General features: G+C 36.9%; 1 protein-coding gene and 1 pseudogene across 4 annotated transcripts in view; one reads left to right on the top strand and one right to left on the bottom strand.

Annotated features, from left to right (window-relative positions):
- ATR (ATR serine/threonine kinase) overlaps positions 1–13583 on the bottom strand; it is a 100329-nt gene that overhangs the window by 65002 nt on the left and 21744 nt on the right. For 3 of the 4 annotated variants that reach the window (XM_058730097.1, XM_058730096.1, XM_058730099.1), the window contains 5 exons: positions 10972–11142; positions 9186–9380; positions 6770–6955; positions 2007–2099; positions 27–157 (listed from right to left, as the gene is read on the bottom strand). In XM_058730097.1, coding sequence (XP_058586080.1) covers positions 27–157; positions 2007–2099; positions 6770–6955; positions 9186–9380; positions 10972–11142 — 776 coding nt within the window. The remainder of the gene's footprint in view (positions 1–26; positions 158–2006; positions 2100–6769; positions 6956–9185; positions 9381–10971; positions 11143–13583) is intronic. The other variant, XM_058730098.1, reaches the window with a different exon arrangement.
- LOC131511947 (large ribosomal subunit protein eL36-like) lies at positions 2823–3204 on the top strand (annotated as a pseudogene).

Below are 13583 nucleotides of genomic sequence, written 5' to 3' on the forward strand. Positions count from 1 at the left end.
TCTAATGAACTCAGGCAGTCATTTACCTGCAACACAATTCAGGAAAATCATCCTTGAATCTCAGGCCAGTTCTTAGCGTGGTCATCATCTTCACCCTCACAGAACTGACATGTTTTGGTCCCATCAACTTCATCAAAGACATCAAACTATTCAGAGCCTATAAAGTAAGCAGGGATTTAAAGTAAAGCCTATAAACAAGTCCACAGGAGCAGATGAGCCCTAAGGTAAAGTGCATCCCACACACATCTCAGAGTAGTACCTATTTCTGGCAACACAATGTCTAAATGTTGGTCAGTTCCTTCTGTTCAAATTCTTATGTAAGTAATGAACTTGAAAAATACAAGCTGAGTTCTGGTGTTTTTTTTCTCTTGTGAAGGTAATTTGTTATTTTTGTCCTGGTGGTCCTTTAGAACCGTAATTTTCAAATTTATTAAGAACATTAATACCTATTGTTTAATTTTCTTCCTGTTCATCCCAAATTCCTATGCGGCACATGCATTTCTGTCCTAATGGTACTAATTTCAACATACTCTGAATTTAGTAAAATAAACAAGTAACTGATGACATACCCCCAAAATAATGTACACATTTTACTGTATGTGGAACACAGAATTGGGACTTGTATCAACAGCTCCAGGTTCTAATGAAAGGGTAAAGAAACTCTCTAGTAAACCTTACCTCTGTGCCAAAACATACAAGCTTCACCTGGGTGGTTCAGTTGGTTGAGCATTGTTGGACTCTTGATTTCAGCTCAGGTCATGATCCCAGGGTCGTGGGATTAGGCCCCACATCTGGCTCAGTGCTGACAGCACAGAGCCTGCTTAGGATTTTGTCTCTCTCTCTCCCTCTCTTTCTCTCCACCCCTCCCCCACACTCACACGTGCTCTCTCTCTCTCTCTCTCAAAATAAAAAAAAGACTCCACGGAGACAGAAGTTACCTAGGGGATTAAATTTACCAGTTGACACCAACAGAGTAAGTACTGGCTGCTGAATTAGAATTTAATATTGTATCATGTCTTTCCTGGTTCCTCAAGGTTATTAGGAGAAGAGTAGAGACTGAAATAAAAGCTTCCACTCAGATTTTTTTACTGTAATTTTACTGACTGCAAACATGGAAAACAATAAAAAGGGAAATTTAATCAGTACTAAAATTCTAACTCAATCTAGGAACAAAAATTTCCAGTTGTGACCAACTGTTACAGCAGTCATACTGAAACTTCACTGTGTCAAATGCATTTATTTATTTTTTGAGAGAACAAGCATGCATGTGGGGGAGAGGGAGAAAGAGAATCCCTAGCAGACTACACACTCAGCACAGAGCCTGACTTGGGGCTTGATCTCCCGACTATGGGATCATGATCTGAGTTGAAATCAAGACTCGGATGCCCAACTTACTGAGCCACCAAGGTGCCCTGTGCCAAACACATTTAAACATAAATCAATAGATACTGAAGTTACTTAACTTTACATAACTTAACAATTTTCAGTTTTCAAAAACACCATGGGCCATAACTCATAACACACCAATTTGGACCAATGAACTCAATTATGCAACTTTTGTTTGAGCTATCAGAGACTGCTGGTCTCTTTTCTTCCCACTGAGCTAGACGGGGTGAGGTCATGAGCCTGATGCCATTGGGGTCATCACCTGGCACTTATGTACAAAGTCAATCCAGGGGAATTTGAGCTAAGAGATGAATTCTGAGAACACTGTATCCAAAGCTAAGTTTTGCCCAAAGCTATATTATTCTTACACTTTTAGTCACAGAGCCAATAAATTCTTTTAAGCCAGTTTGGGTCGGGTTTTTGGTCCTTTATAAACAAAAGAACTATGAACAATATAATTCCTCTTTTTAGAGTCCCTAAAAGCCTATAAAGGGATATAAGGATTCAAAATGTCATGTTTATTTATCATCTTTGAATGTTTGTAGCTTCAAGCCAAAGTCATATCTCCTATATATTCTATATGAATTCCAGAACTTTGCAACTTAACTATCACTACCTACCATTCTCTTATCTTCAATGCCAACACTGGAGCTCAGTAACTGCATGTTAAAAAAGGCCAAAATTCCCAACAACTTAGGTTGCAAGTAATCAGCCTAATGAAAAAAAAGAAACACATAAAACAGATTTTATGTAAGTTTTATACAGATCAAATTTCATAAATCAGTAATAATTTATTCAACATCATTTCTATATTACCTAACTATGTTAGAGTACTGGAAGTAAGCACTTGGTGAATTTTCTCTAAAAATATATATTTTCACATCTAGTATTTTAAAAATTAGTGAAGCTGATCTATAATCACCAAGATAAAATATGATTAAACAGTATTCTACAATAAAAAACCTGTGAGCTTTTGAATTATGGAGTGTGCTGGGGTGGGATCCTCAGGATGTGACTCACACAAGGACCCAGAGTGGAGAGGATATTTAATTGTTATAAGAATGGAAAAAGACTAAGTGTCCTTATCTAGAACATTTAGAGCTAAGACAGAAAAAAAAAGTACTTGAATAAGGAAAAAATAAGCTGCTAGAACATCGGTCTGAAACAGAGGTCAGTATCATCTGAGGTAACACTGGTAAAAAGGGAATAGGATTAATTTTTTCTTGAAAGAGGATCCTGGAGGAAAGGGTATGGGCTTTAAGTCAGCCAAACCTGGGTTTGAATCCCAATTTTGCCCTACCTAGTGTGTGATGCTGGATAAGTTACTTAACTCCTCTGAGTCTGTAAAATGAGAACACCTATTGCACAGAGTTGTAATAGAGATTAAATAAGATAACATGCATTAAGCACTAAGAATATAGTAAAGTGTTGCTTCTGCAGCAGGAGCCATTATGGGGAGCAGCAGCCATGGCTCTGCTCTACCCTCTGGCCATTGGCCTCAACGAGAGCGACAAGGTGACTAAGAGCATGAACAAGTTGAGGTGTAGCAGCTGCTGCAGGCGCCTCATCAACCACACCAAGTTTGTGTGGCACGTGATCTGAGAGGTGTGTGGCTTCACCCTGTGCAATGGAGCTGCTCAAGGTTTCCAAGGACAAGTGCGATTTCAAGTTCATCAAGAAAAGGGTAGGGACACACACACATCTGTACCAAGAGGAAGAGAGAGGAGCTGAGCAACGTCCTGGCAGCCATGAGGAATGCAGCAGCCAAGAAGGACTGAACCCCTCTCCTCTGTACGTAATAAAGCCTTTTTTGGGGAAAAAAAAGAATATAGTAAAGTGTTACATTTAAGTTGTTAATATTATTACAAACTGGGAATGCAAGTACCCTGCAAAGAATATTAAAATATTTATAAATGGGCAAGGAAGGGGGCAGAAAAAGCAGGAGAGGAGTGGCAAAGCATTTTCCAACTCCACAAGTTGCATTGGTTGATGTTGAGGCACCTGATTTAGGTATCTACAGATTACATACAATGCCAAGAGGAGAGAGGGGTAGGTAGATGTGTACTAGCACATAGTAGAAAGTTAGGTGTTGATCATGTCTCTCCAGATTAGATATTAGGACAAACTTTTTTCTTGCCAAGCACAGAGAATCATCTGTTTGTCAATCTAAATTACACTTAATTTGCAAACTTCTGATTTGGATTAAGACTCAGTTTAGGCTTAATAAGCCACAATTCACCAATCACATGGATCCAGCCCATGCTTCTTAAATGAAAAGCAGATATAGATGGCACTCACAGTCTGCCAACATTCTAATTGTAAAGCTCTTGCATTTAGACAATAATTCATTAATCTGCCACTCACTAAATATGTATTACGTATGTCTAGAATATGGTGCCAGGTATAGGTGGCAAGATCAGCAAAGTCACTTTCCTCCTATTAGCTTACATGGGAGACTAATACGAGTGGAAGACATTCAATAAATATATAAATAAGGTTGAGATAAGTGCTAAGGGAAAAACACCCTTATCACATGATAGAGAAGAATTGGGACGTGGGAGTTTAGGTAGGGTGATCAGAAAACTCTGAGAGCTAAAGAATGAGGAAGATTATTCCAAATAAAGAGACTAAGGCAAAGGCTCTGACACAGGGAAAATCTTGATATTTTTAAAAACCACAACAAAACAAACAAGAAAGGAAGAAAAGTGTTGCATAATATGAGGGTGGAAAGGTACGTCAATCACATAAAGCTTTATAGATTTCATTTTAAGAGCAACAAAAACCATAAAAGGAATTTAGACAGGGGAATGATATGAATTTGTATTACGTACAAAAAGAGCGTATCAATGCTGTGTAAATAAGTGACTAAAGACATAAGGAGGGAAGAGTGAAAGGAGAGAACAGTTACGAGGTTTTTGTAGTTGTCTCCAAGAAAGATGATAGTCACTTATAAGAGGGTAGTGGCAGCAGAGAATGAAAAATATACTTTGGAGATAGACTTGCTAGGGTTTGCTAACACTTAATTATGAAGGATGAAGAAACTGGAGGGCTCATGAATGCTTCCCAAGTTATGATCTGAGCAACTAGGTAGACAGTGGTACCATTTCCTGAAATAGAAAAGACCAGGAGATAGGAATGCAAGCTGGTGCAGCCAACTCTGGCAAACAGTATGGAAGTTCCTCAAAAAACTAAAAATAGAACTACCCTATGACCCAGCAATTGCACTACTAGGCATTTATCCACGGGATACAGGTATGCTGTTTCGAAGGGACATATGCACCCCCATGTTTATAGCAGCACTATCAACAATAGCCAAAGCATGGAAAGAGCCCAAATGTCCATCGATGGATGAATGGAGAAAGAAGATGTGGTATATATATACCATGGAGTATTACTCGGCAATCAAAAAGAATGAAATATTGCCATTTGCAACTACGTGGATGGAACTGGAGGGTATTATGCTAAGTGAAATTAGTCAGAGAAAGACAAGTATCATATGACTTCACTCATATGAGGACTTTAAGAGACAAAACAGATGAACATAAGGGAAGGGAAACAAAAATAATATAAAAACAGGGAGGGGGACAAAACAGAAGAGACTCATAAATATGGAACAAACTGAGGGTTACTGGAGGGGTTGTGGGAGGGGGGATGGGCTAAATGGGTAAGGGCACTAAGGAATCTACTCCTGAAATCATTGTTGCACTTTATGTTAACTAATTTGGATGTAATTTTAAAAAATAAAATTTTAAAAAGGAAAAAAAAAAGAAAGAAAAGACTAGGACAGAAACAGGTTAGGGGAGGGAAAAATGAAGATTTCTAACAGACACGTTACGTTTGGACTTTAGATGTTTACTAAGATATACAAGTAGAGATGACAAAAAGGAAGCTGGAGAGGCTGTTTGCCATCCTCTCTCCAGATCCATTCTCTGGCCTGTTCTGTGCTTGAGAAGCTAACCAGATTTCATTACTCAAGATCCCTTTCATCTGGCTTCCCAATGAATTCAGTCAACAGGAAGCACCACAGGGGAACAGGGATTAGGAGAAAAGAGCAAGGGGTTTAAAATTCCTGCTCCCTCTGGGTTTTGAGGTGGTTCTGGAACTGTCTACACTCTACAGTGACAACCTTCTCCCTGAACCATGGCTCTAAGCTTTCAACCAGGTTCTGTCAATAACATTTCTTCTTCTTGGCCAGGACTATGGGGAGCATAAATTTTCTGCTATTCCTAGTCCCTATATTCCTTAACATTTCCTGCTGGTTCTCTTAACCTTGACCAAGACAATGAAAATAGCCCTTCATGAAACTATTTTCGGTTAAACATTTTTGTGTGTGCTATCGGTTTCCTGCCAGGACCTAACTTATATAAATCCACAAGTCCAAAGCTCAGGAGAGGTCAGGATTGGAATTTCAACAATGAAATCATCAAAATATAAATCAAATCAAGCAAAGTACCAGATGAGACCAGATTCTCTCTCATTTAAGGAAAGAATAGACAAAAAGACCCAATTACATAGTCCTGAATCAATCTAACATTTAGAGGATAAAGTAGAGGAAAAGAGCCAGTAAAGACTAAGAATGAATAAGTAGACAGTGGGGAAAAAAAAGAAAATAAAAAAAGTATAGTATAAGAGATGCCATATGAGAAGGGATGGTCAGTTGTACTGAATACCACTGAAAGGTGAAATAAGATAGGAAGAGAAGTGACCATTGGATTTGACATTAGGGAGACTGTTTCTGACATGGACAAGAATTTCAGTAGAATAGTGAGAACAAAAACAGATTAAAATGAACTAAAGAATGAATGGGAAATGAGAAAGCAAACATAGAAATCTCTGAAGATATTTTGCTGATAGACCTTGGAGTCTCTTGAAGGAATGAGGGCAATCAAAAGAAAAAATAGGATACATACATATTTTTTCACATGAAGTAAAGTGACTGAACATAAAAATTTAAGAGAGGGAAAGAGGGGATAACATGTGTTCCAACTTTCCCTTAAATATAACAATGGATTTTAAAAATAGAATTGACAAAATTAGTATGTTGTGCCAAAGAGGTAGTTGGAGGTAGGGGAAGGGGGGCACAAATGTATTCCAATCTATAGTTAAAAAGTAGTGAATAAAAATTAATTTGAACATTTTTACCCTGTGAAAAAATAAAACCTATAATCATTTGGAAACATATTTTTCAACACTAATATATTTTGTTAATACCTTGTATGACCATAATTTAAATCCTCAACCTTTCTAAAATAAAAATCTCAGCCTGGAATTTAAACAAATCTCTAGCATCTGGAAAATGCATAAAATATCTATTTCTCCAATCTCACAATTAAGCTACAATAAGGCAAGAAACAAACAAAAACTCATATAACATATTCCTTACCATTAATTCGGGAGATGCGATCTCTCTGGGGCCCTGATATGGATCATCACTAGATGCAAATGATGCAAGTATTGACAAACCATTGAAAACCTGTTGATAGTGTTCTCCAATACGTAGCAATAATTCATTATGCAGTCCTTGGAAATCTTGTCTCAATAGGCTTCCCAATTCAATTTCTGTTTCATTCTAATCCAAAGACGCATTTAAAAAAAAAAAAAGATTTTGGAAATAAGTATATTAGTAAATCAGGAGCTCTAGATCATGTGACAAAATTTACTTATGGTATTTAAATTTTGTTTTTTCTTTTTTAATGTTTGTTCATTTTCGAGAGAGTGAGAGTGCGCATGGGGGAGGGGAAGACAGAGGGGGACAGAGTATCCCAAGTGGGCTCTGCACTGACAGCACAGAGCCTGATGTGGGGCTCGAACTCACGAACTGTGAGATCATGACCTAAGCTGAAGTCAGATGCTTAACCAACTGAGCCATCCAGGTACTCCTATTGATGGTAATTTTAAAAGGTATTGGAAAGTGATTCTAGGGGCACCTGGGTGGCTCAGTTGTTAAGCATCCAACTCTTGATTTCAGCTCAGGCCATGATCTCATAGTCCATGAGTTCAAGCCCCACATGGGGCTATGTGCTGACAGTGCAGAGCCTGCTTAGGATTGTCTCTCTCTCCCCCTTTCCCTCTGTCCCTCCCCCACTCGCGCTCATGCTCACAAACGCTTGTTCTCTCTCTCAAAAATAAATAAATTTAAATTAAAAAAAAAAAAAAGAAAAAGGGATTCTAATCTCGATTTCTCCAGGTACATCTCCCATGGGGTACAGGTAATGAGGAAAGTAATTAAACTTCACTTTCAAATAAAATTTCAAAAAGTCAGTTTTCTTAAAATATCATCAACTCATTATTCATAGACACATAACCCCTAGGAGAAAATATAATATAGTGGCTTAGAACAGTCTTTCTGGTCAGACTGCCTGAATTTAAATTCCAGGTTTGTTTTATTATCATTTTTTAATTTTGAGAGAGAGAGACAGAGCGTGAACAGGGGAGGGGCAGAAGGAGAGTGAGACAGAGAATACCAAGCAGGCTCTGCACTGTCAATGCAGGGCACCCGATGCAGGGCTTGATCATGACCTGAGTCAGACTCTGACTGAGCCACCCAGGTGCCCCTTAAATTCCAGTTTTGTCACTTATTAGTTGTGTTGTGACCTGGACAAGTTACCTAATCTGACCTCTCCCTGTTTTGGTTTTCTCATCTATAAAATGGAAAAATAATAGCATCTTTATCTCATTGGATAACTATAAGGACTGAAATGATCCATATAAATTCTTTAGTAACTTCTGACATGCAGGAAAATACTCTATTATTATCATTCTATCTCTACAGGAAAACACTCTACTATTGTCATTCTATCTCTACAATACAGATTTTCTTTCTCAAAATGAATAAAAATACTCAATATTCAATAATTCTCATGCAGAAAGGAATCTATTGCTGCCATATCATGAAACACATGAAATAATTAAAATCAGAGAAAACAGTAGTCACATATGCATATCTGACGGTTTCTCCTACTCCAATAGTTTCATATTTTTTGAAAGATACCATTGCTAGTGTGATACCCAAAAAGACATATAAGCTATAATTTTAAATCTAAAAAAACTAGCAAAATACTGAGTCAAATATAATCAGAGCACTAAAAAACTAAGCAATACACTAACATTATGCCACAGTTGAGATTGCCTCTTCCTATAAATATAATTACTTGCATATAATTAGTCAACTTAGAGCTCCAATTAATTAAAAATTCAAAAATATGGGGCACCTGGCTGACTCAGTTGAAAGGGCATGTGACTCTTGATCTTGGGGTTGTGAGTTCAAGCCCCACACTGGGTACAGAGATTACCAAAAAAATGAAAAAATAAACTTAAAAAAATTTCTAAGGGAGCCTCAGTGGCTCAGTCAGTTAAGTGTCTGACTTGAGTTCAGCTCTGGTAATGATCTCAGATCAAGCCCTGTGTTAGGCTCTGCACGGACAGCATGAAGCCTGCCTGGGATTTTCTCTCCCTCTCTCTCTGCCTCTTCCCTGCTTGCATGTGCATACAGGGGGTCTCTGTCAAAATAAATAAACTTTAAAAAAAAATTCTAAAATGAAATGAGTTGAGAAACTGATCCATGAATGGATGATCATCACACGCCATTATGGTGAAATGACCAAAAAAATAAAAGAATATTCCTATTTAATATGATCCTCTAGGCCCCAAACAAAGCTTATTTACATGATACCATTTGGACTTATATTACTCTAGAATAAGCTCTAAATTATTTACTCTTCTCCCTACAAGAACGTTAGAAAAGCTTTCCTATAATGCTAATTTAAACGAAAGAGTAAAACACACAATTATTCAATTACCTTCAGATAATGAAGGGCACGTTCTAATTCATCCTTGGAACAGGAACAGACCAAATGAGAAAAAATATATTTGAAGTTATTTATTAAAATTTCTCTACGATTGACATTTAACTGTTTTCCTAAAGTTCGAATGAGAGCAGAGGCTGCAGGGCTTGCTTTGGCAGCAAGGTCAGGGAGCAGAACTTGTAATGTCCTCTGAAAAAGAAACACTATAATTACTAAAAAGTACATTTGTCCAGGTAATAACATATTCACATAAGTTGTGTACAAAAATATTTTAAAATACCAAACAAATTTGGAGTCCATATGTGATCTATATAATTTCAGAATTTACCATTTATGCATTCAACAGATATGTACCAAGCATCTACTATGATTCAGGCACTACAGATGAAGCCGCAAAAAAATAGGCAAGGTCTCTGATGGCACAGAGTTCACATTACAGCTAATGTAGAAGTATAAGCCAATACATAAGTAGAGAAGAAAATTTCTCATGAGTATGTGTTAAAATATACTCAGGCTCTAAAGGCAGAAGTTCCAAGTTTGATTTTTTTATTTGAGTTAATTTGGATTTTGACAAGCAACAGTAACCATAAATACAATATTTTAAGTTTTTTTTTAATTAAAAAGCTGAAAAAAATTAAAAGTGCTGCAATATTAAATAAAAACATTTTAATGCACTCACCATCCTCAAATGGCAACAAATCTATTTTGATTTTGGTCTATTTCCTTTAAGATCTTACTCATTAAACAAATACACAATTCCAAACACAAAATTGTTGGCCTTTCATTTATTCCCTTCAACATGTATCTAAAGAACACCTACTACATGTCAATCATCATAGGTACTAGAGATATAAAAATAAACAAGACTCAGGCCCCTCCCCTCAGAGATGCTTACACCTTACTTGTGTTATGCCTTTGAACTTAATATTAATTCTGTAAGACTAATATAACATTATAAAATAATCTACAAAGTATTAACAATTATTATATTAAGGGTTCCACAATGGTCTACAGCCCAAATGTTAGACATTTCTTTTCAGCATTTTGTGTAATTTTGTACTTCGAAAATGCTGCAATAAACATCTGTACTTTTTGGTTCCCAGAGGGAAATTACTGAATGAAAAGATAAGAATATCTTTATAATCCTTACTGTATACTATCATATTTCCTTGCAGGATTTGACCAATTTACAAGCAACTTAAGTTTGTTAAAATATAATAATGTTGTAGGGAAAAATACTCAGTCCTAATAGTATGGATCACTATTACAATTCACGAAGAGTAATGATAACTTTGTCTTTGGGAAAAGGTAAGAAGACAATCTACTCCATCTTTCAACCCTCAACCATAATGACATTTCAAAGACTTCCCAAACCACTCCCTACCATAAACTCTGTCATCTGAATTCACACAAGATCATATATACCAATAATTTTGTACTATATTGCTCTAACTCCTTAGAGGTAAAAATGATATTAGACTGTGCATTACCAATGGAACCAATCATAGCACTAAAGACATAAGGGTTCAGTCAGCTGAATTAGTTAGCATTAATCAATTAGTATTAAATTTTCAGGATAGCAAACCACATAGAGAAATAACTCTAACACGAACTTAAATTTTATAACATAAGTAACATCATATCAAAGTCAAAAGAAAACATACATATTTGAAAATACAGGATCTACATGCTCCAGATTTTCTTTAAAATAAGACTAGAATGGAATAAACACAAAATACTGAATTGAAAACAGTTAAGTCAACCACACTTTGCAACTTACAGTAAGGAAACGATTAAGATCAGGAAAGTCAAAAACATTGGCAATTTCAGACAAGGTATTTAAAGCCATTTCTCTCTGGTGAGCCACATCTTGTTTCCGCATCTCAGCATTCTGGCATGGAGTACTAGGAAGTGCTGTCATCTGACTGGAGTGGAGAGATTCTACTAAAAACTAGAGCAAAACAATTTGTTAATTTTTTCACACAAAGAAGAAATTTAAAAAAAATTTTTAGGGGTGCCTGGGTGGCTCAGTCAGTTAAGCCTCCAACTTCAGCTCAGGTCATGATCTTGCGGTTCGTGAGTTCGAGCCCCGCGTCAGACTCTGTGCTGACAGCTCGGAGCCTGGAGCCTGCTTCGGATTCTGTGTCTCCCTCTCTCTCTGCCCCTCCCCTGCTTATGCTCTCTGTCTCAGAAATAAATAAAACATTAAAAAAAAAATTTTTTTTTAAATTTTTTTAATGTTGATTTTTGAGAGAGAGAGAGACAGAGAGAGACAGAGAAAGGCAGAGTGTGAGTAGGGGAGTGTCAGAGAGGGAGACAGAATCCAAAGCAGGCTCCAGGCTCTGAGCTGTCAGCACAGAGCCTGACGCGGGGCTTGAACCCACAAATGGTGAGAACATGACCTGAGCTGAAGTTGGACACCCAACTGAGCCACCCAGGCGCCCCAACACACAAGGAATAAAATTTAAAGACTACTTTCTAAGCTAACATAAAGGATAGTGTCAATGCCCTAAACATATTACCTGAATTAGCTTACTTGATTTTTGTAACAGCCTTCAAGAAGTAGATGATGTCACAACCTCCCTTTTACAAATGGAGCAACCAGGTTTAGTTAAGAAATTTAAGTATCTTGTTAAGGATCACACTCCAAACAGGGCAAAGCCAGTATTTCAACATATCCCTAACTTTTCAGCCACGAGTTGAATCAACCTTTTTTATTTATGTATTTTTTAGTTCTTAAATAAAATTGTCTTTATTTGCTGAAGATGATATATAGAAAAAATCCTAGACACTCCACCAAAAAGTTATGTGGATAAAGAAGTAATTAATAGAGATGCCTGGGTGGCTCAGTCGGTTGGGCGTCCGACTTCGGCTCAGGTCATGATCTCGCGGTCCGTGAGTTTGAGCACTGCGTTGGGCTCTGTGCTGACAGCTCAGAGCCTGGAGCCTGTTTCAGATTCTGTGTCTCCCTCTCTCTCTGACCTTCCCCCATTCATGCTCTCTCTCTGTCTCAAAAATGAATAAACGTTAAAAAAAAAAATTAAAAGAAGTAATTAATAAATTCAGTAAAGTGGCAGGACACAAAAACAACATACAAAAATCAGTTGCATATCTATACACTAACAAAATATCCAAAAAAGAAATGAAGAAAACAATCCCATTTTAATAACATAAAAACTAATAAAATATATAGGAATAAATTTAACCAAGAGTTGAAAGACCTATAGCATAAAAAGTGTAAGACTTTGATGAAAGAAACTGAAAACACAATAAATGGAAAGACATCCTGTGTTCAAGGACAGGGAGAGAATATCGATAAAAGATCCATACTACCAAAGTCATCTAAATATGCTAGTGTAATCCCTATGGAGATCCAATGCGGAATTTTGGATATTCAGTGAATTCCCTATCAAAATTTTAATGGCATTTTTCACAGAAAAAGAAAAAAAAATTCTACAATTTGTACTGAATTTCAAAAGGCTCTAAATAGCCAAAGCAATCCTCAGAAAGAACAAAGCAGGAAGCATCACACTTTCTAAATTTTAAACTATGCTACAAAAGCTGCAGTAACCAAAACAGTATGGTACTGTCATAAAAACGGGTATATAGAACAATGGAACATTATCAAGAACCCAGAAATAAACCCTTGCATATACTATCAACTAATATTGGACAAGGGAGCTAAGAATACTTAATAAGGATAATCTCTTCAATAAATGATGTTGGGAAAACTGGATAATCACATGAAGGAAACTGAAACTGAACTTCTAGGGTGCCTGGGTATCTCAGTTGGTGAAGCATCTAACTTCAGCTCAGGTCATGATCTCATGGTTCCTGAGTTCAAGTTCTGCATCGGGTGAGCTCCAGCCCCATATCAGGTGAGCTCAAGCACCACTTCGAGTGAAGAGAAGCCCTGCTTCAGGTAAAAACATGAGCCCCACTTTGGGTGAGCCCCACTTCTCTCTCTGCCCCTCTGTGGGATTCTCTTTCTCTGCCCTTGCTCACTTGCACCCCCCCTCAAAACAAAGAAAGAAGAAACTGAACCTCTATGTTATACTATTCACGAAACTTAACTCAATGATTTTTTAAAAGATTTCTTTTTTTATATACATATACATTTTAATTTTATTTAAAACAAGTTACATATAATGTAACAACGATTTCAGGAGTAGAATTTAGCAATTCATCACTTACATAGAAACTAAAGTGCCTTCTACATAACATCAAGCCATAAAAAAGTTTATCAGTAGAATAAAGGCTAAAAAAGAAAAGCATTTTTTTAAAATTTATTTATTTTGGGGGGGTGGGGGGGAGAGGGGCAGAAAATCCCAAGCAGGCCTCAAGCTGTCAATACAGAGCCTGACTCAAGGCTCAATCTCAAGACCGTGAGTT

Source organism: Neofelis nebulosa, chromosome 5 (assembly GCF_028018385.1).
Source record: "Neofelis nebulosa isolate mNeoNeb1 chromosome 5, mNeoNeb1.pri, whole genome shotgun sequence".
Taxonomy (NCBI): domain Eukaryota; kingdom Metazoa; phylum Chordata; class Mammalia; order Carnivora; family Felidae; genus Neofelis; species Neofelis nebulosa.